Source organism: Humulus lupulus, chromosome 7 (assembly GCF_963169125.1).
Source record: "Humulus lupulus chromosome 7, drHumLupu1.1, whole genome shotgun sequence".
Taxonomy (NCBI): Eukaryota; Viridiplantae; Streptophyta; class Magnoliopsida; order Rosales; family Cannabaceae; genus Humulus; species Humulus lupulus.
This window is the reverse complement of record NC_084799.1, coordinates 147,796,074-147,823,511: the sequence shown is the minus strand read 5'-3', so window position 1 is coordinate 147,823,511 and position 27,438 is coordinate 147,796,074. Positions and strand designations below refer to the sequence as shown.

General features: G+C 34.8%; 1 protein-coding gene across 8 annotated transcripts; it reads left to right on the top strand.

The window, feature by feature from the left end:
• Nucleotides 1–27,397, top strand: LOC133788704 (protein CHROMATIN REMODELING 5). Of its 8 annotated transcripts, none has more exons than XM_062226279.1 (31): nt 1–409; nt 1,280–2,152; nt 2,329–2,393; nt 4,277–4,732; nt 6,240–6,464; nt 6,633–6,716; nt 7,463–7,522; nt 7,622–7,725; nt 8,381–8,432; nt 15,226–15,289; nt 15,771–15,864; nt 15,965–16,052; nt 16,153–16,287; nt 16,567–16,758; nt 16,854–16,921; nt 18,063–18,156; nt 18,291–18,415; nt 18,506–18,569; nt 19,586–19,798; nt 21,361–21,603; nt 21,737–21,847; nt 21,960–22,046; nt 22,472–22,654; nt 22,853–22,933; nt 23,092–23,328; nt 24,373–24,528; nt 24,656–24,833; nt 24,915–25,096; nt 25,806–26,159; nt 26,272–26,365; nt 26,460–27,397. In XM_062226279.1, the coding sequence occupies exons 2-31, from the start codon at nt 1,420–1,422 to the stop codon at nt 26,921–26,923; spliced, it is 5,286 nt and encodes a 1,761-aa protein (XP_062082263.1). In that variant the 5' UTR covers nt 1–409; nt 1,280–1,419; the 3' UTR covers nt 26,924–27,397. The 8 variants fall into 8 exon arrangements, with proteins under 8 accessions (XP_062082263.1, XP_062082261.1, XP_062082266.1 ...); XM_062226277.1 differs by having other exon boundaries at nt 2,326–2,393; XM_062226278.1 differs by lacking the exon at nt 1–409 and adding an exon at nt 701–815 and having other exon boundaries at nt 2,326–2,393.
• Nucleotides 27,398–27,438: the final 41 nt, after the last annotated feature.

Here is a 27,438-nt window from a genome sequence, read left to right as displayed (position 1 = left end):
AAAAAAAAGAGAAAAAAAAAAAAAAAGATAAAAATAAAACTCCAAATATCTCTTCTAATTTTATGTTCTCTCTACCTCTCTCTAGAAAAAATTCCCTTTTTCCTCTTTCTAAAAAATTGAATTTTTTTCACCACAACCTCCATCGTCGTCGTCATCGACGATCAATCTAAAATCACATCATCGATTTTTCTTCCAAATCGGGCTCTTAAACTTCGCTCACTCGGCGCATCTTAGTTGCCGCCGCCGCCAATTTTTTCTCCCACCCAAACAAAACCACTCCGTAAAATTTTCGCCGGCGGTGGGTTTTTCCCGGAGGTTAAACGTGTGAAGCGTACGATTGTTAGCCTTCACACTTTCGTTATCGTCATTTGGTATTGACCCAATTAGTTTGGCTATTAATATCTTCTAGGTGAGTCTCTTTTTCCTACTTTCTTCTCTCTCTTTCGTTGTTTCTCACTAGCTGCTTCTTTGGCCTCCGATTCGCTAATTTCTGTGTGTTTTGTTTGGGAGTTCGGGCTTTATGGTTTCGGATTTGTCGTTCGTTTTCGATTCTAGGGTTTGTTTGTTGAAGTACTTGAAGGGTTTTAGCTTTGGATTTTTGAGTTTCGATTTTATTGAAGTCTTAGTTTGATCTATTGCTTGTTTGGATTGATTCGTTTGTGTGATTGGGTTTCTTGGCATTGATTCAATTATCGATTAGTACTCACCATTTGTTGAAGCACGCTGTGTTATCGTCTTAGAATTTTGTTGCGTTAGCTGGTTCCACTGTAAGTGATTTAGGTGGTCATGCTTCCCATGGTGTTTTACAGTCAAAGGTTAGTAGTGAATTTGAATTTTGCTTTTACTGGTTTCGAATTAGGCTTAAATGTAATTTTGCTCAAAGCTAACTTGGACGCTTCGGCTGCTGAGAAAAATGTGTGTGAAGAAGAATACGTTAAATTTTTACAATGGTGAGAAGGTTTGGGATATTTGAAGAAAAAGGTGGAGGAGAATATAGGTTGATGGATGATGGGCATGCTTTGCTTACTATTTTTTTAAAACATTTTCTGGTAATTGTGTCTTTTATTGAATGTTTTGTCTTTAGTTATTTGTTTATAAGTGAGGTAGAACTTTCGTCCCATCTTCAGGATCATAAATGTTCTCGCATTAGACTTTTCTTTAGTTTTCGTCTACACCTCTCCTAAGTGTTTTGTAGGGATGTATATTGTTTTTCTTTTTGTTATTTTTCTGAAAGTGGTATTTATCTTTACTAAAGGTCTTTTTCTTTGTTGTTATCCAGATCTTTTGGTGTGACTTTCTGGGAGACAGAGACGGCAGGAGTAGCACTGGTCAATCAATTACTCTTTTCTTTTTGATACTTTAAATGTTTATGGCATGGGAGATTATGTGAAGAAATAAGTTATAAGTTCCATGTGAGAGATGGCATTTTTTAGGAATTTTTCTAGTGAATCAGTTTCCCACAGTGACCTGGAAGAAAAAACTCAGGGAAAAACTGTAAACAGAATTCATAGCTCAGTAGGGAATGAGGATGTAGATGTAACATCGAGTGAAAAGGAATTTGATATAAACATGGATGCACCAGATCAAAGTGAAGGTGAACTGGATGATGCTAGTAGGTCACAAAATGAGGCAACTGTTAATGACGGTATAATAAGTGTAGCAAACTTGCAACCATCTGGGAGGAGAAGTGCCATGGCTGGAAAATGGGGTTCAACCTTTTGGAAGGATTGCCAACCTATGCACTCTCAGAATGGTTCTGATTCTGGGCAAGATTCTGACTGTAAAAATGTAGATGGTTTGGAATATAATTCGTCAGATGACAGGGAGCAGAGGGAGCAGAGATTAGATTCAGAGGATGATGATGGGCCAAAGGACGCAATGAAGGGTCATCAAGGCCCTTCTGATGTCCCTACAGATGAGATGCTTTCTGATGAATATTATGAGCAAGATGGGAAAGAGCAGAATGATTTAATGCATTATAGAGGGTTTCCTCATTCTTTGGGGTCTAATTCTGAGCAACAATTAAAGCCAGCTGCAGGGAATAAGAATACTGCAAGATCTTCTAGAGTCTTGAATGGCAGTGAAAATTTTGGCGATGGTGATGAAGATGACAACAATAATGATGATGCTGATTATGAAGAGGATGAAGATGGTAATTTGCTTTATTCTCCTTTGTAATTTTAGGATATTGCTGCATTAGTGCTGCTCACTCTAGTTCTTGGGTGCTTGTGAGGACAATTGGCATGGAACTTATGAACTCTGATTATATTATTGTTCCCATTCATGAAGAGTTAAAGACTGAATTTATCCTGTGTGTAATGGCAGAAGATGATCCTGATGATGCAGATTTTGAACCTGATTATGGCATTACAAGTGAACGCACATTGAAAAAGGTTTGCGACTATTGCGATATACCATATTATTTCATTCATGTGATTCTTTTCTTGCTTTTATGCTCTTCCTAAAATATTGGATTAAGCAGCCAAGTCCTGGGCATTATGTTTTTGATGCAATTTCTTTATCTTTTTGTCCGATTCTTGACCAGTTTTCATGATATCAAAACCAATAGAGAGGATTGCTTTACTTCTATGTTGTAAGCTAATACTAGATGCATGCAAACAACAAATTATGCTTCAGATACTTTCATTAGTTTATGAATGGGTATTGAGGGTTCCCAAATTATTGTTGTTATTATTATTGTTTGGTATGAAATTAAACTAAGATATTAATAAAAATGAAACATTACAAATTAAAGGAACGTATATGAGGTCATTACAACAACCCAATCCCCACCATTATCTTCATCTTAAAAACCACGGCAGCTTCTTGGAGCAGCCTGTCCAACCTGAACTTTGACCATAAAGATAGTGTAAATGTGCAATGAACAAAAATATGATTCACACTTTCATCTTTTGTTTTTACAAAGAACACTCCAACCCAAAAAAGATAACGGTTAGAACTGTCTATCTGTCTGTGGGTTATGATATACAGTCTTACCAGCCATGTGTGTGTAATCCCTCACCTCGAATGTCCCAAAACTACTATTATCTCAATCTTATATAGCCTTACCAACCAAACCAACTTCCCTATTATACTCAAAACTATCTAGTTCTTGATAACTTTGTGCCACAGAGTATTTGGTTTGTTTGGAAATCTTCACACTGATTTTATAACAAGTGATTTATTCTTCAAAGACAACATGCCAATGCCTATACCTGCTTTTACTCTAAGTTGAGAAACCCTCTCGCTAGCAATAAATGAACAGCCCTATCTTAATGCTATCCAAACTTGTATTTTTTTTTATTTTTGTTTATATTAATTAATGGTTTCTTATAACTGGATCAATCATGCCACTATAAACTTTCTAAAGGAAGGCCTTGATTTTCTTTTACTCTGGGCTATGATTCGGCCTTCGTTAAACCTTTCATCTAGTTGTAGTATACCAGGTACCTTAGCTGGCTTGCTGGGTAACAATTTCTTTATCTGAATGAAGTCTGATTTTCCTTTGATTTTTTTGTTTTGTTGAATAATTGGTGAATTAATCTCAATGTAGTTTTGGTTTCTTATATTTGTATTAGTCTCTCCACAGTATATTTTCTAATGGAAGGTCCCGATTTCCTTTTTATCGTGCTATTATTCAGCCCTTGTAAAACCTTTCATGTAGTTGTAGTATACTTTAGCTGGCTTGTTGGGTAACAATCTCCATATTTCTCTCACTCTATAGTTTGATTTTCTATGGACTTTTTTCTTTTTTGAATAATTGATGAATTAATCTTGATTTTGAGGTATACTGTTGTCTTTGATATAACTTTTATGTAATTGCTTTTTCCTTGTTTTGTCAGGGTGATTCTCATTCTTTGCCTTGTATTATTTCTCTTAAATAAAAAATACAAGTTCTGTTGTTTTGTTTTTTAGAAAAAAAGATACAACTTTTATGACTTAATTTAGAGTTGGGAAAATAAAATACAAACACTGGACTGTACTGTGTTTATGGTTGTGCTTGTGATAAATCTTACATTTATTATTGTTCCAATGCCAATTTCTAGAGATTGGCCCTGAAAAATATGGTGCCAATGAACACTTGTTTTTGTGTCTATATATTTTGTATGTTAGATGTGGTATTGTAATGAGTTTATTTTGTTCTTTGCTCTTCATTTCCATTTATCTTTTGGTAGATTTCCATTGATAGATTAGATTTACTGAACTATTCTTTGGGTGTGCTACTGTGAAAATTGGTTCTTTCTGCATGTTAATGATGTATTTTTAGTGATACCAGGATAAAAATTGGGGAGGTGCAGAATCTGAAGAAGAAGATGACAGTGATAATGAGCTGGATATGTCTGATGAAGACGATTCTTATTATGCAAGGAAATCAAAAAGTAAACAACGTGGTAAAGGTGGACATATTGTTAAATCTACCAGAGAACGTAAATTGTATCAGGGATCTGGTCAGCAGCGAAGAGGTAAATCATCATTTGAAGATGATGAGTCTTTGGGGGAGGACTCTGAAAGTGACAGTGATGTGGGTTTCAAAAGCACGAGGAAAGGTTCACATCAACGGAAAACTAGTGGTCGTTCTACTTTTTCGATAAATGCAACTGGAAGAAACAACGAGGTACGCACTTCTAGTAGGTCTGTGCGGAAGGTGTCGTACGTTGAAAGTGACGAAAGTGAGGATGCCGATGAAAGCAAGAAGAAAAATCTCCAAAAGGTGCAATCTAGTTGTGTACCAGTAAGATTATTTATTTCTTTTGCTTGCACCTATTTAAGAGATTGTACCATCTAGTTCCTTGGTTCTTCACTTGCAAACTACAAAGCTTATGATTTTTGATAGTTCAGGGGTGAGAGAAGAAAATCTCTTACATGGGACTTATCATGGAATATCTTGTTTGCATTACTATATCTACAGAGGTCATTTGATGATACCCATAGGTTGTACAGAAAGTCAATTGGAAAAAAATTAATATGTGATAATAATACACGTGTTCTTTTTTCTTCTTATTATTTTTTTTTGCAGTAATTTTTTGTTACTATTCTTAATGTGCTATGAATTGGGCTTTTGGCGGGTTGTTATTTGGAAAAGTACCTTGCCATGCCAAATTTGTAATTCTAAGTTATTTTGACTGGACTTAACTCATTGATGCAAGTTTTGTTATATAAAAAAAAACTATTTGAATGCGCAAACCCCTTTGGAATAATTTGTAAAACTGTTATTGAAATTTGATAGAGGTCCTTGCAGGTATAAATGGGTGGTGATTTCGGGTTTGTGTTTCTGACGCTAGATAATCATGATTGATAAAATTTAGTGGATACCCTTTTTTGCTGGTATATGACTGGCTTCTTAGGCTGTAAAATGTAATTGACACCTTGTCATCTTTCTTTTTTCTTTTAAACAGGCTTATCATCTTTTTATTAATATACAATCTGTTTCTTGTTAAATAAAGACGAGGGATACCCTTGAAAGATATCAAAATGTGGTGGGATGAGATGATTGCAGACATGTCTTTATTTTAAGAACAAGAAATGATCTGATACGTTATTGGAATTTGGATCAAATAATGAATGAGATGATTGCTGTTGGTTATACTATAATAACAGGAATCGGAGAAATGCATAGCTTCAAAAGAGAAGAAAAGACAATTATAAGAGAGTAGAGAGAGTAGACGTGAGATGTGGGCCAGATTGTTATAAATTTAGCATAATATGTATTACATGCTTATGCATAGTATATCACTTCCTGTGAAGCATTAGTTCCACCTGTTATATGGAAAAATAGAAAAAGTGGTAGCTACCTAAAGTTTGAAAAGCTTAGCCTGCTAGAATTCATTGTAGCTATACAGTTTGATGAAGTTGTATGATCTAAAAATTAACTGAAATCCTTAATCAATTGATTGTAGCTCTGCATAGTATATCACTTCCTGTGAAGCATTAGTTCTACCTGTTATATGGAAAAATAGAAAAAGTGGTAGCTACCTAAAGTTTGAAAAGCTTAGCCTGCTAGAATTCATTGCAGCTATACAGTTTGATGAAGTTGTATGATCTAAAATTAACTGAAATCCTTAATCAATTGATTATAGTCTTGCAAATTCTTATCAGTTGCTACATGAAGTTTTTTCATCTCACCGGGCTAGTTTATTTGAATTATATTTTTGTCTTTGGTGTTGTTTGTGTTGAAATTTTCTTCTGCCATTGGATCATACAATTATTTTATCCTTACATTATTGGGTTTACCTTTTCAGGAGGAACTTGAAGAGGAAGATAGTGATTGTATTGAGAAAGTGCTGTGGCATCAACCAAAGGGCGTGGCTGAAGAAGCTCTTAGGAGTAAAAGATCAACTGATCCTGTTCTACTTAGCTACTTGTTTGATTCTGAGCCAAATTGGAATGAGATGGAATTCTTGATAAAATGGAAAGGCCAATCCCATTTACACTGTCAGTGGAAATCATTTTCTGAGCTTCAGAATGTATGTTGTACACTTCTTGTGCTGCTTCTGCGTGTAGTTTTTGTATTAAGCCTTCTAGTGCTATCTTGTCAGTTGTAACTTGTCATTCTTGATGTAGCATTGATGTTAGGCGCTTCCCCCCACTGTTATTTAAATTTCTCTATGCATTTTTGGTTTGTGGTTTTGCAGCTTAGTGGTTTTAAGAAGGTTTTGAATTACACTAAAAAGGTAACGGACGAAGTCAGGTTCAGGAAGACAGTCACACGTGAGGAGGTAATATTTTTCTTTTTTTTCTTTTTCTTTTATGAATGCCAAACTTTGATTCAGAAAGTCAGAATGTTAAGAAGCAATAAAGATATATGTTTTTTTGGACCTGCGGCAATCCCCTTTCTCCTATTTGATGTCAAATATGAAAGCAGTTTGTTGAATCACTAATTATTTTATTAAATATAAATTGGCTGTTTATTGTAAACAAGGATAATAGCTTTGCATTTAGGTAAACTGGGGTTAATCTCTATTTGAGGGTTACCTCTCTAGCTTGTGGGGTGGTAGAGCTTTCTTATGCCACACCTACGCCCACACATTATGTATATATTATATTATTTTAATTTATCATTGATTTTTGTTCCTTTAAGCAGTGAATTTGTATTTCATATTCGTACGAAGGTATCTATCATATGCGGGATTTATTTTTGTTTTGAATTTGTTTGTTTTTGATTTTGTATTTGTTTGCTTTTTTTGTGTGTTTCAGTGGTGCTTATGCTATTTAATGGGATTGTTATCTACTTGTTTATTATAAGCTATATATGGTGGGATTAGGAAGTGATTTTGTTTTTAAAGAGCTCAGTAACTTTATAACGGACCTCATTATGTTCAAATGTTTTTTGTCACGTCCTAGACAGTCAAAACACATTTGATTTGTTATTGTTTTTCCTCTTTGCTTCATCTCTCATTATTTGAAGAGCTTTTAAAATTGATGTTGACTATGGTGCCATTTTTTCTTTAATTGTTTGTTCAAGATTGAGGTTAATGATGTGAGCAAGGAGATGGACTTGGACCTCATCAAGCAAAATAGTCAGGTTCGCTTTCAATTTCTTGTTTTGGTTTTATATATTTATTTCCTTTGTGTTTCCCTTACTATGTAGTTCTCTATATAATTGGTTCAATATATCTCTCAGGTGGAAAGGATAATTGCAGACCGCATTAGTAAAGACAGTTCTGGAGATGTAATTCCAGAGTATCTAGTCAAATGGCAAGGGTTATCTTATGCTGAAGCGACATGGTATATTAAGCTTCTCAGAAAGTTTATCAGCTGACGTATCTGCTGATTCATCTATTATGGTTCTTGTTTTCCTTTATGCTTTGAATAACCTAAATGTTTGGTTGATGTTTTGATTAACATGTTAACATTAACTAGCATGTTCAGCTGTTTACTAAGAAAGTTTGGTGTATCAAATAAATCTATTTTGTTAATTTTCAATATCACCACTGCTTTGTTTAATATTTGCATTTGTCTTAGTTGTTCCTGTTTTAAAGTTGCAGGCTAGTAATGCCTTTAATGGAAGTTGGATGGTAATGGTCTATACTGATTGAATGAGGGGCTGAAGTTCTGGTTGTTTAATGTTGTATGCTTGATTTTTAAAAAGATTTTCTAAAATTTTAGCCATCATATGACAAATTTTCTCACCTTCTCCATGAACCCTTGGGTTTACTATTTTATCAGCCCTCCAATTCTGATGCAATATTTTTTATGTGATACTGTTGGAGTTCTTTTTGCATATTTTGTCTCTTAGCTTGAAAGGTTGTTCATTTTGCGCGTTTGAATTTCAACCTCTTAAGTTGAATGATTTTGACGTTGTCAAACTACAATATTGTCATCTTATGTCTTGCTTGTTTTATCTCTTTAATATGTGCTTACTATTGGAATTTGGAACTAGGGAAAAGGATGTAGATATCACATTTGCGCAAGATGCCATTGATGAGTATAAGGTACTGTTTGTTTGGTTACTTATTATTTATTTTTGATTCATTATGGGGACTAGAACTCCTGACCCTCACACACACTTACTCACCCAACCACTTGAGCCAACCTCAAGTGGTTGTTTGGGTTGGTAATAATGTTAAACTTAATCATACATAAGTCTTATCATTTATCAATTGCTATCTAGTCAGAGCTACCTGTCACATGTAATATTTTGAAAACCTTAGGTGGATGCCAGATTGATAGCTTATTATTTTTTATTTTAACTTTTAGAAAGAAAATATTGTTTTTTTTTCAATTGTAAATGAAAGTAGGAGAATAAAATGTAGAAAAGGAGAAGATAGAGTCTACAATGTTGTTCTTTTATCTTTTCTTTTTTGAAATGTGACTATTGAATGGCCTCTCTATCATTTATCTTTCTTATTAGGTGGACATTTTAATTACAATCCAACGACCATCTAAGTCGGGGAATTCACCTATCATTCTGTTTTGCTTCACTGATAGCCTAGCTAGATTGGAAAAAGGTTCTTTAAAGAGGTTTCACCAAGCCATAAATCCTCGCAAAATCAAACTTGCTTGCCGCTTCCTACTTGAAAGAGAAACTCTTGATATAAGAAAGCTATTCCTTTCAATGGATATCTTGAGGACACTTTCTCATAACTTGGCATCCTAACCATTTTCTTGCAACTTGTACCACGAAGGCTTTTTCTCATTTGGAAATCACCACAACCATTTATTTAAGAAAGCCTTGTTTCTTTCCTTAAGATTTCCGATCCCAAGATCTCCTTTCCACTTTGATTTGTAGATAAGTTCCCAAGAAACTAAATGATCCCCTCCCTTCAAGTCTCCCTGTTTCCATAAGAGCTTTCTCATCAACTTCTCAAATAGTAAATAGGAAGTAAAGAATGAAATGGTTGGATAAGAGTTAGTCTTATAGAAATATGCTGAGGAAATCTTTAACCTTTCCTTCCTAAAATATGAATTTTATGAAACCCTAACAATTTTGTTCCTACTAAGACGATTTCAGACGTTCAAGGAGCTTTCATAGAAGGAAGATAGATGTTGGATGTAGTTTTGGTGGCTAATGAGCTAGTTGAAGGTTCTAGAGCCTACGACATTGTTGAATGGCATGTCCTTGATTTTGTTTTGGAAATGAAAGGTTTCCGCCTAAAATGGAGATCTTGGATCTGGGGTTGTGTATTATGATCAATGAGAGACTGAGGTGGAAGTTCGAAGGGGCTAGAGGGTTAAGTCAAGGAGACATGTTGTCTTCCTTCCTTTTACATTGGTAGCTGACGCCCATGTTAGATTAATGGATATAGCCAATTTGCTTGGTCAGTTTAACGGTTGTCATAGGGTGGGAGCAGATAGAAATCTCTCATCTCTAGTTTTTGGATGGCACTATTTTTATTGATCTCTTTCAAAGACGACTAACTTGCCTTGCCTCATTGATACTTTTTGTTTGGTCTCGAGGCTTAAGGTCAATATGTGGAAGAGTGTTCTTTTGGGTGTGAATATGGAGGAAGATAGTCTAAACACTCTAGTAGGTGGTATGGGTTGTGAGTTAGGGTTCTAGTCTATGAAATATTTAGGGTATGCCTCTTGGGTATAATCCTATTAGGTCAGAAAGGAACCTCTTATTTCTAAGATTATTGAGGTTGGATGGTTGGAAGAAGGCGTAAGTCTCTAGGGGAGGAAGGCTAATCTTAATTCAATCTAATTTGTAGGCACTCCCCACTTCTTATCTATTTTTCGAAATCCTAGGGTAGGAATTTCCTTTGGAAAGGCAACAGTGAACAAAATGGTTAAGTGGGAAGACGTTTGTAGATCAAAGGAGGAGGGAGGGTTAAAGTATTGGGAACACCTCATTCAAGTTTAAGGCTCTTGCATGAAATGGCTTCGGAGATTCCTAAGATTCTCAGGAATCTCGCTCCCTTTAGCACAAAATCATTAAGAAGCATGTACGAGGTCATTCCAATGGTTGGGACGTGGAAGGGGTGCTCAAGCCACTCTTAGAAGTCCTTGGAAGTTTATCTCTTCTCTTTATAATCAAATCCATAGCCTTGTTTCCTACTAGGGTGACAGTGGAGAGGGCATTTGATTTTGGGAAGATACATGGGTGGGAGATGACTGTCTAGCATAAAGATATCGTCTCCTTTTCATGTTGACCAACACTTGTAATGCCAACATAGCTTCTCCATGTGGCCAACTGAGATTGTTGAAAGAATGTAGTGTTCTTGTGGAGTCTTCATTTATCGATAAGAATCAGTCTAGGTGTTTGAGTTGATTAAGTTTCTTGAGTCGTCTTCTTTTAATCTTGATTCCGAGGATCGTAGGATTTGGAGGATAGATGATTTTGTAGGATATGGAGGATAGAAGCATAGATGATTCTGGGGTTTTCTCTAGCAAATTTGCTTTCAAGTTCCTTTCTAAGATTGATTCTCATTTCTAAATTCTATCAATTTTCTTTTACTTGGAAAGTAGTTGGACTTTATTACTTATAATAACCTTTAAAAAAGATGCCCCTATTTTTCTATGTAGGAATAGTAGTGAGTCTCAGGATCATCATCCTCGTCTTTCATTGAGACCTACAATATTATGCTTCTTTGTTTGTGATGTTTACTTTCTCACATTTTATGAACCACATTAAAATCCCCCCTCAAATACCAATTATCTCTACAAATTACACTTTGACCTGCAATTTCATCCCAAATTTTTTCCCTTTCCTTACTTCTACTAGGATTGTACACTCTTGAAACACAACCTTTTGAAAGGCTAAACTATTCGACAAACAAATCAATAACTTGTGTTTTCCTTGAATCCCAAATAATCACCACTCCACCTGCTGTCTCTACTGAGGGTAAATATGTCCACTTCGTAAATTTGGACCTCCGAACACTCCTCACAAAGGCCCTTTTAAAATATTTATTTCTTATTCCCCGACTTTAGGTTTAAGCACATCTATGATGTTGAAGTTACTTCTCCAACAATAAGATTATTTTTGTTGCATCCGTCCCAATTGCCTTCTAGTAATTTTTTGCATCTTTCTAATATAGCATCTTCTCCTTTAGCCATTGAGTTAGAAATATATAATATTTCAGACTCATCACCACTCCTTTTAGAAGTCGATTCTAGTTTATCTTTACACATCTTTTTCAAAATTTCTTCTACCACTTCTGTCTTCTCCAAGCCCTTCTGTACATATCCATAGCCCATCGGTTCAAACTTTATCCTATTCTTGTCTTTGAAATTGGCCTTGAAAAAGTTGTGAAGAGGATGGCTCTAAAAGGAGCAATATTTGTTCTCTTAAAGTGAGTTGTTGGTCCATTATGATATATATGAATTGTTTTTCTTGAGCCTTCATTTTGTCCGTTTCTTATCCCTCTAGCCCTTAAATTTTTGCCCTAGATGAGACTTACACCTCTCTTTAGAAAGTGGTTCACTCCCTCAGTGAATATTCTTTTTGTCTATTATTGATGGGCTATTTGAAAGTTGAATGGGTTCACCTTTTGAGACTGGGTCTCCTTCCAATTCTAAGCCTGATGGGTTGGGCAACAAATCTATAAAACTCCAAAAGGACCAACCAAAATCCTAAAAATTTGGCTCGAAAGTTTGTGGCCTCCACCATCCATTTACCTGCTCCTTTACCCGTTGACATATTGAATTCAGAAATTCCTATTGTCAGTTGGGCAACAAATCTTTAAAACTCCAAAAGGACCAACCAAAATCCTAAAAATTTGGCTCGAAAGTTTGTGGCCTCCACCATCCATTTACCTGCTCCTCTACCCGTTGACATATTGAATTCAGAAATTCCTATTGTCAGTGTCAAGGTGATATGAAAAAGATCTTTGAGTTGCAACGAGTGTTCCCCATGTCAGACGTTACCCCAACTCTACTAATGGACTAAAAGCACTCTTCGCCTTGACACTATCATCTTATGCACTTGTTTCATTTTCTTCCATGCAACCTTGAGACCCAACTAAACATACCCTACTTAATTTGTTGCTGCATGTTACCACTAAGTTCTCTCTATTATTCAAATCTCTTTTAGATGGGTCTATCTTGTTACTCTTTGGTTGAACGAGTGTGATCGTGGTTGCATCGTTCGTCTTTGGAAGCACCCTTCCCCCATCTTCACTGTGTTGCTTGATTGTGTTTGCTCTCCCTTCCCCCTCCGGGTTAACTCCTCCAAGTATCGTCTCCACTCGAAGTTGTGAGCCTTCACCCGTATTGTACTATAGTTCGTCTTAAGTCTCCTCAATTTCCTTCACAATTTCTTCTTTTTCCTCTTGTATTAAACCTTTTGCTTTGTCACGTATTGCAGACGCCATTAAACTTATAACTTAGATTTTTAAGTTATAAAAAACCTTAACTTTATAAAATAGCCGTTACATGGGAGCTTCACAAACAAAGGAATCAAACCTCCATCTGTACGAAATTTAAGTTTGGCATGATTCAAAAGCTTTAAATTTGCTATGTCTTTGTCAACATCGATTAGTCCTGCACAAAAGGTCTTATCACTTTAAAGACATGAATCTTGCACAAATCTGTATTCAAGCTTCTTCTCCTCAAATTGAATTTGGAGCCAAGGCACCAATTTAATCCTAGTTACAACCGACAATCTGAGTTGCTCCCATTTTTCCTAGTTTCTCCTTTTCATTTTGACTAGAATACCATAGGGCTGAATTCAAATATTTTCTTCAGTATTGCATCTATCCCACTTTATTTTTTTGACAAAAAGACCAATGCTCATTGATAAAAATTGTTAATGACATCAGTCAAAATACAAGGCGAGATACATACTGCCAAGTAAACTCATTATCGGTCATTAGTGCTAACTTAGCTAGTCCACGAGCAGCATTGTTGACAATGCAAGACATGCACTAGAGTTGCACCTGAAACGAGAGATAATGAGTTTCAAAATTCTCAGAATATACATACAATAATATGCCATAAAGAAGCACAACTAAAACATAGTCTTCCAATGCTTAAATACTATCCAATTTAATAAGCAACTCAAGCAAAGGTGGATATGAAAAAAAAAAAAAAATTAAAATACCACAAATTGAAAGTGCCAAAAAAAATTATGTATATATATATATACTAATAGTAAAATAAACATAAAAGAGAGAAATAAACTTATCTGTGAGGAAGTCTTCAAATGAAACTAGGTATTTGTTTATCCAATCTGAATAAAACTTCTCTGTCCAATTTCTTACACATTTTCATCTTTCTTTTGATCAGAAAAGAATCTCTTTATCACTGGAAAAATCAAATCTTGAGGGTGTGTGGCTCCTTATCTAAAAAAACTGTTTTTTATTTTTAAAATTTAAACTGTTTTTATTTTTATTTTTGAAAACAAGTAGGGGTGTTTGGCATTTGACATTGTTTCAAAAAACAATTTTTAAAAACAAAATTACAAAAAATAGAAAATCTCAACAACAAAAAGTTGATTTTTGTAGTTTTTAAAATTTGTTCTGTTTTTTTTCTTCTATTATGTATGTCACTTTCTTTCTTATCAGTTTCTTTATTTTTTCTCTACTCATTTTCTCTCTCATCACTTTCTATCTACTCATTTTCTCTCCCATCACTTATTATCTCTTGTTTTCTCTTTTCTCATTTTTTTTCTCATCACTCTCTCTTCTCATTTTTTCTCTCCTTTTTTCTTGCATCACTTTTCTTCTTTTTTTTCATTACTTTTTCTTTTACACGACTTTATCTCATTATTTATTACATACTTTAGAAAACTTTTTTTATAAATATACTTGTTAATTTTTCATTTAAGGTTTATTTTTTCAAAAAAAAAAAAACTAAAAAGTTAATTTTAGAAAACATTAACCAAATACCTCTTGATTTTTGAAGGCTACAAAAGCTGTTCTCTGTTCTCATTTGTGAAAACACAACTTTGAAAACAAAAAACAATGCCAATCATGCCCCTTCTTTGTCCAGTTATTTCTCCTCCAACCTCTAAATGTTTTGAGTTACTTGCTCCCTCTTTCACCATGCCTGCCCAAATTTTATTCATTTGCCTGACCGGGATTTGTTAAAAATGATGTTTGAAGTATCTCCTTTTTCCTTCCTCAATGTTATCCAAGCATTCTACAAAGCCTTCCCATCCCGATTGGTCTTTTTCAGCAGGCACAATTATACTTCTCATATTCTTGTTACACAATTTAGACATTTTCATGAAAACACCTCTCTTGTTCTGGAATACTTCCACAAATACGAGCTGACTCTTGAAACTTGTCATCTCACTGACTTTAATCAGTTCAAACATCGTGTCTAAAGCCCAAAATGCAGCATCAATGGGCACAAATAACTCATAACCAGAAAGCCTGGTCTGTTCGGAGATTCTAACAAAACCAGGGTCTTTGGAAGTGTCAATACGAACACTTTGTGTTCTGTCATAAAACTTCAATACCTCTTGCTAGAACCATATTATGAAGAGGAGCTTGATCGTGAATCTTTTCCTTGCCATGAACATGGGGACGCTGGAGAACCATACACCGAGAGGCAGAAATTTTAAAGAGGAGATAGAAGATCGAAAAGTTGCTCATTGAATTTGTGTTTCATAAATTTGTCTTGGCTGGTTGGGTGTTGATAGAAAATGTGAATGTTCATATTTTTTCAACTTCAACCTTCTTATATGTACTTATATGTGACTATGCATGTCAAATGTTTTTAGAGCTCATTGGGTAGTTTACTTCACTGGGTTTTGATTGTATGCAGACACAAATTCTCACCCAAGTAGAAAGTGCTTCTATATTTTACTAATGCTTGTAGTGTGTCATCTATGAGCAGGCCCGTGAGGCTGAAATTTCTGTACAGGGGAAATTGGTAGATCCCCAGCGCAAAAAGAGCAAAGGTTGGTATTTCTTTGGAGTTTTAAAAACTTGAATGATGGTGTGCTCAAATTTGAGTGGCCTATGAAAGTTCCAATGTCATTCTTTTCTACTAAATATGAACAAAAGTAGGTAAATACAACCATTTTGATGCTCATATGCATTAACTTTGTGATCCTGCCATTTCTTCTGTATTGGCAAACATTTCATTATTTTTTTAATGAACCAGTTTTATTCAGATAGAAAATATGAAATATAAGGAACACGTTGGTATTTTATACAAAGAAATATAGGCAAACTTTTTAGTAATGTAAATACTATCTTTATTTTATATGTGGGAGGAGTACATTTTAACTGTGCACTTATCTCCAGACATTGGTTTGCTAAACACAGCTTATTTCTACTGTGATTTTTATTTCAACTATACTTTTAAACATTGTATCTTTGTCTAGAATTTGGTTTGTCATTTGCAACAAACATAATGGGTGCATTTTTAATGTTTAGCAAGTTTACGGAAGCTTGATGAGCAGCCTGAATGGTTGAGGGGAGGAAAGCTGCGTGATTATCAGCTTGAGGGTCTGAATTTTCTTGTTAATAGGTATGTCAATTTATTTGGAACTGTTTTTCCATGATTAAGTGTTACTGTAAAAGTATTATACTTTGGCAATTATCTGTTTAAAATATCTTTCTTTTTGCAGTTGGCGAAATGATACTAATGTTATTTTAGCTGATGAGATGGGTCTTGGTAAAACTGTTCAGTCAGTATCCATGCTTGGGTTTTTACAGGTGTAAATGTAGTTATTTTGAAAATTTCTTGAAATTTGAGGTCATGAGTTTTTCTTTAGAGTTAGACTTGAGATCAAGGTTTTGTTTGTTCTCTTTACAGAATGCTCAACATATCCATGGGCCATTTCTTGTTGTTGTACCATTATCCACATTGTCAAACTGGGCAAAAGAATTTAGGAAGTGGCTACCTGAGATGAATATTATTGTATATGTTGGTACTCGTGCAAGTCGAGAGGTGAGTTTAAGTTTTTCCATTACATGTATATTGGTATATGTCACATAGATGTTTAATGTAAATATTTTAATATTAGTAACAGTCTACATGCTGCATTATGATTACTTTTTCTATGTCAAAAAGTGCCCATCATAAGTGAGGGTTTTTTAATAACTTGGGAGGAGGTCACGGACATGTGACCATCGTCTCTTTTAGTGCTATCATAATTAGTGCCTCATTTTTTCTTCTGAAAAAAATATTTCTATTTAAATGTCTTTAAAAGTTTTCTGTTGGATGCAGGTTTGTCAGCAGTATGAATTCTACAATAACAAAAATGTTGGCAGGCCAATAAAATTTAATGCACTATTGACTACATATGAAGTAGTTCTGAAAGATAAAGCTGTCCTTTCAAAGATCAAGTGGTGCTATCTGATGGTTGATGAAGCACACAGGTTAAAAAATAGTGAAGCACAGTTGTATACAACACTTTCGGTAGGTTAATCATGGCAATTGAATTTACAACGGCCCATTTTATCTTTCCTTTTCAAGTTTAGTTTGTTACCATTTGCTAGTGCTGTGATTGACAGGAATTTAGCACCAAGAACAAGTTGTTGATTACTGGTACTCCATTACAGAACAGTGTGGAAGAGTTGTGGTAAATAATTTCTCTTTTTCACTAACACAGACATATAAGATTTTGTGTGTTCTGCATTGTTGTTAATTTGCTATACATGCATGTGATTACCCATTTAACAAAACAGTCCAGCTTGTTTGGAGTTTTATGTTTAGAGCTGATTATGGTGCCTGGGAAGTGGGAAGTATGGGAATAATTTTTGTTCTTCTCCCTCCACCAATTGTGATTATGAGCACATATACCAAATCTTTTAGCTGTTGGACGAGTTTAAACTCTGTGCTTAGTAATTCCTTTAATGTTTAAATTTGCAGAAATATTGAATTATTAAATTTGAATTTCTTATGTTCTATTTGATAATTTTTGGCATCTTTAATTATGTGTGGAGAGGTTGAAGCAGCTACAGTTTCTAGATATGCTAAAATTTTGATGTCGGGCAACTGTTTTGTTAGCTGTTATAGTGGAACCATCATCAATTTCATCTGGTGTCTAGATATCATTTTAATAATATATTTCTAAACTACTCCTGTTTCAAGTACTATTCTTTTTTATTCTTACAATATTGTTGACTCTTCTGTCTTCTCTTGGCTTTTATTACATTTTAGTTATCATAATCATTCTCTGAATTAGCTTCAATTCCCAGATGTTCTTCTTATTTGAATTCTTCAATAAAATTTTGTTATTATAAACAAGAAAATGCATAACATAGTTGTACAATTGCAGCTTATATTGTGACTGATAATAATCTAGAAAGGAGATTATGGAAATATAGAAAAAGGGAGGTGGATAAATTCTTGAAAACCCTTGCTTTATTGATTATTTGATTTCCTGAAATAAAATAAACAATATATAGATTTATATGTATATATATACATATGGAAAATGGGTATTTTGCTTCTGTACTCTTGTTATGTCAGGTACTTCACTTGCCTGCTTTATACTTTTGCAATTTTTTAGACCACCATTTTATTGACCTTGTTAGAGCTCCGAGAAACAGCTTAAGAAGTAGATCTTGAGACTGAAAAATATATAGGAAAGCCGAATTATTATCATGATTTTTCTGAATAAATTTTTATTGTGTCGATGAGGGAAACTTCGCTTAGCTTGTCTTACCTTCCTACTCATGCTTATTGATTTTCCATATTCACCTTTTGTTTTCTTGTAGGGCCCTGCTTCATTTCCTTGATCCAGATAAGTTCAGGAGTAAAGATGATTTTGTTCAGAATTACAAGAATCTTAGCTCTTTTAATGAGAATGAGGTATACAACTTATCTTGCTTAGTCATCATAGAATATTTATGATTAGGTACTTAATATTGATTTCATTGCTCTTTATTTCTTTTTGGCTGATTGTCCGAACTCTGAAAGTAATATTTGCATTTGAATATTTATAGCTTGCTAATCTTCATACGGAATTAAGACCTCACATTCTCCGAAGAGTTATTAAGGATGTAGAGAAATCTTTGCCTCCAAAAATTGAGCGAATTCTTAGGGTTGAGATGTCTCCACTTCAGAAACAGTAAGTCCTATTGTTAATTTATAGACAGGAGTCTCTATAATATCAGTCAATTTACTCTCTGCATGTTTGATGCTAACATATTTCATTTAGGTACTATAAGTGGATATTGGAACGCAACTTCCATGACTTGAACAAAGGAGTTCGTGGGAATCAGGTATTATGTGTTGCAAATATTTTTTGAAGAATTTAGAGGTATTATATGTCTATTGTTAGTTTTTGATGGATGTGGTTTATCATAAGTATGGGTGACAGTTTAGCTCTTCTCCTTTTGCTTGTTTGATGATCTGGGTGTTTTCTCACTCACTTTACTCTTGTATTATTTTAGCATTAATACAAGTTGATGTTTCTTTAAAGAAAAGTTGACTTTTGACCAAAATATAAAGGCATGATCCGTTAAAAGCTGGACTATTGAACCAGCCCCAATGATGGAGAAGGAAACATAAATGCTAAACTGTGAGATATGATACGAGACAGGGTGACTTTGAATATAGGGAAAAAGCACAAGCAGCTCTTGGCCAATTGCTTCTTTTGTTAGTTTGATCATTTTTAGCCACAAGTGGTGGTGGAATTTACCCCCCAGAACACTCTCAAGAGCTACTGCTCAATTCATTACGATCATCATGCGTCCTTCATTCTTCTTCTTTGTATATACTAGACTATTTCAGCGCATCCACTATCCATCACTACAATTACCCACAAACCTCTCTACTATCTATATTCTATTAATGTACTGGGACCTATCATTTGCCTTTCTTTGCTTCTGGAACTCCTCTTCTTGATTTATTCTATCCTGTTGGTTTTCAATTGATTTTGGTTTTATTATTGAATTTGCTTTGACAGGGAATTTAATGTACATATTTTATGGGTGTCTTTGTAACTTCTTATGTATAACATAATGCTTCCATGGAAATGCCAAATTAATATTGGTGGAAGAGATTTTTCTTTCTAGAGTTTTTTGTTTTAATAAATTAATATTCTTTAGCAACGCCAGTATTGTGATTCTAGTGTCCATGTTCTGTTAGTGTCTACTGGAAATTTGATATGTTATTACTCATAAGTTTACCATGGATAAAACTTCACCATTCCATATCAACATCATAGTGTGGTTCTAGTTTTCGTATTAAGCAATTGCTGAAACATTTGTGTAATAATTATTTTCATTATTTTCAGGTTTCACTTTTAAATATTGTGGTTGAGTTGAAGAAGTGCTGCAATCACCCCTTCCTGTTTGAGAGTGCAGACCATGGTTATGGTGGCGACTCAAGAACCAATGATAGCAGTAAACTTGAGAGAATTATTTTGAGCAGTGGGAAGTTAGTTATACTCGATAAGCTGCTTGTTAGGTTGCATGAGACAAAGCATCGTGTTTTAATTTTTTCCCAGGTTTGTTTAAGATGCTATTGTGCTTGATATGTTTTTTGAGAGGTTGCTTGAAGCTATGAAGCTTGATTAGAGTGCAACACTTGTTGTGCTTAAACTTCTGCTTTGTTTTTCATTTGGATATAATTCTTTGTTTACTTTTACCATTTTTCTTACTATATTCTAGGAATTGTAGTGTCTCGTAGTCATAGGGCACTCTGTATCTAAGCAAGCCAAAATGCTTGTAATGTTAATATTAAAGCCATAATTTTTTGATGTACCAACGTTCCAAGTATTAGCAACATTGTTCTTCTGTTATTTTGTAATAATGGCATGTCTTTTTTCAATTGGCATGTTACACCAACATGCTTATGTCTCTCTATGAATTATGTGTTCCTCACTTTATGTCCAGTTCTTGAACCATGGTGTCCAAAGTACATGATTTTTTGTAGGCATCAAAGCACTTTGGTTTCATTTCTTCATTTGCCATTCAGTAGAAGAATCCTAAAGTACATGGTTTTTTTTAGGCTTCAAAGCACTCTGGTTTCATATTTTCATTCGACATTCAATGGAAGAATCCAAAGTAGATGGTTTTTTGTAGGCATCAAAGCAGTATAAGAATTTTTTTTCTATGCTCTTTTGTCAAAATTAACAAAACTTAACTTGTTATGTTAGAACAGTATCTGGCATTATGTTTCTTGATGCTATGACTTTGTCATGTATATGATTTATAAGTAAAATTGAGCATGAAGAAATGTTGCAAGTTTATTTATGGTACTAGCATTTGTGGAGTATACTATTATTTTAGACCTTTGAAGTTGATGGAATCCCCAACTGGACATTTATGTCAATAAATATATAAATTATCTATGTAAGTTTTATTTTTCATTTCCTAAATGGGCTATTTTTTTTTTGTCAGGCTTGTTTGCTAATCCAGCCGCGTTTATTTAGTAATTAAGACTTCAGAATTAGGAAGTAGATGGATACTTGGTTGGAGAGGAATAAGAGAAATCTTTGTAGATTTTGAAGACAATGTTGGATAGCATTAAATTTTTGGTTATTTGAGACAAGATTCAAGTGTTTGGTTCTTCGATTGTGTGTATGAGATTGAGTGTTTTGTTTGGTTCTCCCATGTTATGTTTGTTTGTGTTTCTTTTCCCTTTCTCATATTTCCTCCTTGCATGAACGCTGGCCAATTCAGATTATTTCTTCAGTTTGGTTTAATAAAATAAGTTATTGTTTTTCTGAGTGTATGGTGTTTTGGTTCCTTGGGTTATTTTGTGAGAGTTGTGATTTATTTCTTTACTTATTTTGAAAAGGCGAGACTTGTTATTCTACGCTCTTTAATTGTTATCTTCATTTTGATGACCATGTTAGTTTTCTTTCATACTGAAGAAAATTATAATGCCAATATTATCTAGATAAATAAAAGGCATGTTGCCGATTTTTAGTGTTCCTGTATCTTTACTATTGTAGTATGGGAGTTATCTATCTAAGACTGATTATGTCTTCGCAGTATATTGTATTACTCAATGCCCAGATAAGTATTTGCTGATGGTTAAATTAATAATACTGATTTATTGCAGATGGTAAGAATGCTGGATATACTAGCAGAATATATGTCTCATAGAGGGTTTCAATTTCAAAGGCTAGATGGCAGCACTAAGGCTGAACTGCGTCAGCAAGCAATGGATCATTTTAATGCACCTGGTAGTGATGATTTCTGCTTCCTTCTTTCAACTCGGGCAGGTGGCCTAGGTATCAACCTTGCAACAGCAGATACAGTTATCATATTTGATTCGGACTGGAACCCTCAAAATGACCTACAGGTTTGATTGAAATGAAATCTCCTTTTAATTTTTTAATTTCTTTTGGGTATTTTATGTTATTTGTTATGAGTTTTTTCATTGCAGAATAAAATCAGAGAAAATGGTTTTACTTAATTAATGCGTTCATTTTCAGGCAATGAGTAGAGCTCATAGAATCGGCCAACAAGAAGTTGTGAACATCTACAGATTTGTCACAAGCAAAAGTGTTGAGGAAGATATCTTGGAGCGAGCTAAGAAAAAGATGGTTGATGATATTCTCTTCAAATTCTTGAGAAATTTGTTTGCTTTATAGAGTCTAATAATGCCTTTTGTTTTCTCTCACAAGTTTTACTTACATCTCTACATGTATCATTTAGGTTCTTGACCACCTGGTGATCCAGAAATTGAATGCAGAAGGCAGATTGGAGAAGAAAGAAGCAAAAAAGGGGAGTTATTTTGACAAGGTATGGGTCCTGTGGGGGTGTTTTGAAATAGTTTCCTGAATCAGTTGGATTATGTACAAATTTTTTTTTTTCTGTTAAAAAATGATTAAGTAGATTATCAGTGGGTGATTAGTTGTGGTTATCTTTCCCCTGGCCCTTCAACTCCTTTCCCAGGCCCCTAATTCTCTTTCTCTGTACATCAATATTCAATGTAGAGTAACCCAAGAGGGGTAGCTCCAATGGTCAAGCATGTGGTTTGCCTCCACAAGGTTGAGTCCCTCTTGGGTACCTACATTGCAATTGCAATTGCTATAGTTTTCTGGTCCCCAAATATTGTAGGGTTAGGCAGGAAACTTAGTTTTTAAAAAAAATGCAATGTAGAGTTTCCATACTATTTTTCTCTCTCATGTCTTCTCTAATTGCCATTTTCTATTACACCATTGCAGAATGAGCTTTCAGCTATCTTGAGATTTGGAGCAGAGGAACTTTTTAAAGAAGAGAAGAATGAAGAAGAAAGTAAGAAAAGGCTCTTGAGTATGGATATTGACGAGATTCTTGAAAGAGCAGAGAAGGTGGAAGAGAAGGAAGCTGAAGGAGAGCAGGGCAATGAATTATTGAGTGCTTTTAAGGCAAGAAAATTCTATGTTCATCGTCATCAATTTTCTCCCAACTTCCTCATTGTTATTTTCCGAGTTTTTTTTTTCTTGGTTATGGAAGAGTTGATGTTCTAGTCACATAGTTGCTTCTGCTTACATTTTTGCACTGACTTATAGATTTTTGTGTTCCATATGAAAGTTTTTTCATTTCTGGATTATATAAATGTTCAGGTTGCCAATTTTGGCACTACTGAAGATGATGGAAGTTTCTGGAGTCGGTGGATAAAGCCTGATGCAATAGCCCAAGCGGAAGTATGAATCTCTTTGCTTTCTTATATTGTTTAATCATTCCAATTTGTAAAGAAGTTTCAGTTGCATATTTTAGGATTTTAAGTATTTTTTTTTTTAATTTCTAATGAAGTTGTTTTGTCATTAATGATTTAATTAGTTAATCAATTATTTGTTTTTAGGAAGCACTTGTTCCCCGTGCTGCAAGGAACACTAAGAGTTATGCAGAAGCTCCACAACCTGAGCGAAGTAGTAAACGGAAGAAGAAAGAATCTGAGCCACTGGAGAGATCTCAGAAACGGCGCAAAGCAGACTATTCAGCCCCTGCAGCACCTATGATTGAGGGAGCATCTGCTCAATCAAGAAGATGGTCCTGTGGGAATTTGTCGAAGAGGGATGCATTACGGTTTTCTCGTGCGGTAATGATCTATTTAATTTTGTAGTATAATCATAGTTCATAAATTATTCCATTTTTCTGTAAAGTTTTTTGAACTTTGATATGCTGTTTTTAATGGCTAAGAATGATGGCTTTTTTTTTTTAATCTCCTATTGTGATAATTTGTCCTGGACTTTTCTTCTCACGCTTTGGCTTTTGGTTAATTCTCTTTTTTTTTTTTGAAACAAAACTTCAAGCTTTATTAATTAGAAAAGAAGTACAAGCACAAAGTAGGAAAATATCTTACATGAAAAAAGCAGAACAAAATTACGAGGGGTTATGCCAATCTCTGCTTAGATCAGAGAAAGGTGCGTCTTTAAACTGCCTAACATTAACCAGCCAAATGGTCACCCGACATTTGATTCTTTCCTAAAGCTGATCACCTTCAAATCCTAAGATTCTCTTAGTGCTTTCTAACCAAATTGCCCACCAAGTAATCACCTCCATGCTCCCCATGACAACTTTTAGTTTTGTTACCAATACAATGGTAATTAAGGAGATCTCTGGAATTCTTTGGAATGCACCACAGAATGCCGAGTCCCTTCAGAATTCTGAACCATAAACTGAGAGAAAGGGAACATTGTAGAAATAGGTGATTGTTGTCTTCCCCGCTCTTCTTGCACATAACACACCACCCTGGGAAAAGCATGCAGTAGGTCTCTCTCTCTCTCTCTCTCTCTTTTTGAATAGAGGCATGAACATTTAGTTTTCCCAGACACAGCATCCAAATAAATACCTTCACTTTAGGAGGCATAGGGGTTTTCCAGATGTTTACCCAAGGAAAGTCTCCATAATACGCATATACTATCATGTTAAAAGCCGATTTCCAAGATTAGGCTTCTAAAATGACACCCTTCATATTCTTCTATCTTCGAAATCCTGACTTTACTTGAAGTTTTGGATTCTACGGATTAAATCAATGGACTCTGTAAATCAATGTTTCCTACTTCTTTGTCAATTGGAATTTAGGTTTGTCCTATATTTCTCACGTTTTGACTTAGTTTGTACTACCTTGATTGGAATTTAGGTCCTGAAATTTGGAAATGAGAGCCAAATCAGCTTGATAACAGAGGAGGTTGGAGGTGCAGTTGCAGCAGCTCAGACTGATGCACAAATTGAGCTTTTCAATATATTGATAGATGGCAGTAAAGAAGCTGTAGAAGTAGGAAGTTTGGACCCAAAGGTTTGTGATTTTATGTTTTCTTTTTCCACTTGTGATATCTGTTGACTTAAACTACCAGATCCTATATGTTTCTTGAGAATTATATGACTTTCATTATCTAAAAGGTTTATGTGGCATTCATCTCTAGGGGCCCTTGTTGGACTTTTTTGGAGTTCCTGTGAAGGCTAATGATATACTCTCACGTGTTCAAGAACTTCAACTTTTAGCTAAGCGTATCAGTCGTTATGAAGACCCAATTGCACAATTCCGCGCCTTGACTTACCTGAAACCTTCAAACTGGTCAAAAGGATGTGGTTGGAATCAAAGTATGTGCTGATTATTTTCCTGAAATTCATTTTTCATTTTTATTTGATAAGAAAGGTGTTTTACCGTGTTTATTATTCTAGTTGATGATGCAAGATTACTTTTGGGAATCCATTACCATGGATTTGGCAATTGGGAAAAGATAAGATTAGACGAAAGGCTTGGCCTTATGAAGAAGATTGCTCCAGTGGAACTTCAACATCACGAAACTTTTCTACCCCGTGCTCCTAATTTGAGAGACCGCGCTAATGCACTACTTGAAATGGTAATGTTTCCCTTACCAACATAGTATCTTCTTGCTTAAGCTGGTAATAAATTGGAGTGGGAAAATTATTATTATTGGTCTAATAACTTATAATTTGGCTTGTAGGAGAAAGAACAAAAAAGGAAGTCTGTATTTTATGCTTATTGACTTATTTACTATCTGTCCTGGAAAATATGTACTATCTGTCCTGGAAAATATGGTTTTGTTTCTCAGTAATTGATTGCGTTTTATTTTTATTTTTATTTTAATATTTATATTTAATAAAAGAAAGAAAAACAGAAAAATGGATTCATATATTCATACAATGTCATTTTGGTTTTTTGAAATTGTGTTCTTGGAATCTGTACATGTATATGTTGAATATGCATGTATGATTCTCTAATTTGGCTTTGTATTTGGTCATGATAGTCATCAATGCTGATTGCATCAGATATGGTCTGAAATTTTTGCACTGTCGTGAATGAGTTTTCTCTAGAACCAGCACCATCATGTGCTGTGTTTTTTATGCATATTTTTTTAACCTGTTCTGGCTGCTATATTTAAGTTGAAGCCCCCATTCTTTATGCTGGTATATTTATGACTCTTTTCTTTTGCGTTTATGTTGCTAATATTTATTGACTATTGGCTTTTCCTTATTGGTAACTAGTAAGAATTAGTTTGTTTTGGTCTTTGGATTGCATGAACTTATTTTCGGTACTTGTGGGATCAGGAACTCGCAGCTTTTGGAGGTAAAAATTCCAGTGCTAAAGTGGGTCGGAAAGGTTCTAAGAAGGACAGAGAAAATATCCTTAATGTGCCTATATCTCAGAGCCGAGTCAAGAAAGGAAAAGCAGGGTCAGCTCTGATTGTTGGTAAAATGAACAAGGACCGATCTGCAAGATCCCAAAAAGTTGAACCTTTAGTTAAGGAGGAGGGTGAAATGTCAGATAATGAAGAAGTATATGAGAAGTTTAAGGAAGAAAAATGGATGGAATGGTGTGAAGATGTAATGGTTGATCAAATGAAAACTCTGGGACGTCTTCAGCGATTGCAAACTACCAGTGCTAATCTTCCAAAGGATAAAGTACATAGTACTTCTACTTTTTTATTTTATTCTTGTTTTCTTAAATTCTTTCCCCAACTGGATGCTACAATAGAATGTTCCTAATGATGTTCCTTTATTTCTTTATTTACAGGTGCTTTCAAAAATTAGAAATTATTTACAGCTTCTTGGACGGAAAATAGATCAAATTGTTATAGAGCATGAGGAGGAGCCATATAGACAGGATCGTATGTTTTCTCTCATGCTTTGTTTTGTTGATCTTGCATAAAAAAAGTAAATTTGCTGTTAAATTTCATGCTGTAATTGGATACTTGTGTGCAGGGATGACTATGCGTTTGTGGAACTATGTGTCGACCTTTTCAAATTTGTCTGGGGAGAGACTGCATCAAATTTACTCTAAACTAAAACTAGAGCGGGGGGAGGAGGCAGGTCCTTCCCATGCCAATGCCAATGGGGATTCAAATCCTTTCATTCCTTTCTCCCGGCAAAGAGGTTACAGAAATATGGAAAACTTCCCAGGTTCAGAGCCCTTTCTCAAAGGCATGGATACAGCCAAATTTGAAGCATGGAAACGAAGGAGAAGGGCAGAAACTGAGAGTCATATCCAAGTTCAGGCCCCACCTCAAAGATCATTGAGTAATGGGAACCGAATATCAGACCCCAACTCATTGGGAATTCTTGGGGCAGCACCATTTGAAAATAGACGTGATGGTAATGACAGGCCCTATAGGATGCGTCAAACTGGATTAGCCCCAAAACAAGGTTTCTCATCAGGTGTTCAGTAGGCATGAGAGTAAAGTGGTTGATGAAAGCGCTTACCTAGTAGCATCAACTGCCCAAGCCCTTGACATATTCTCTGGAGATTTTTTCAACCATGGGAATAAATTTTTTGCAGATACCTGCGGTATTCGGTGACTGATCCGAGTCGGATGTGCATTCGATTATAACATTAAAACATCGGACCAAGCGGCTGGCTGAGTAAAAGAGGCCGAGTAAAAGAGCCAAAGTCCTTGCCACATGCAACACTCAAGGAGTCTTGCTTCCATTTTTCCCCCTCTATTTTTTTTTTTCTGTTTTAACTTTTCTGAAGATGAGTTCAGTTTAATTTGTTTACTTGTATAGTGAAAGTTAGGGAAAGGATTACTTGTCACTCATCTGATGTATACAACCTACATTGAAGAGAACATGTGTATTAGGCCTATCGGAAAGTGTACATTATCAATTTTGCAATAATTTTGGCTAAATTTCATTCTTGCAAATTGTGTTGCCTTGTCGATACATGAATTTTCACAGATTCCGT

Excerpts from the sequence above, each read along its gene's own strand:
- LOC133788704 (XM_062226277.1), top strand. The coding sequence starts at position 1,420 with ATGGCATTTTTTAGGAATTTTTCTAGTGAATCAGTTTCCCACAGTGAC. Across the intron at positions 18,157-18,290 it reads GCTCTTTTAATGAGAATGAG|CTTGCTAATCTTCATACGGA; the intron begins GTATACAACTTA and ends GAATATTTATAG. Across the intron at positions 23,329-24,372 it reads CATTACGGTTTTCTCGTGCG|GTCCTGAAATTTGGAAATGA; the intron begins GTAATGATCTAT and ends ATTGGAATTTAG.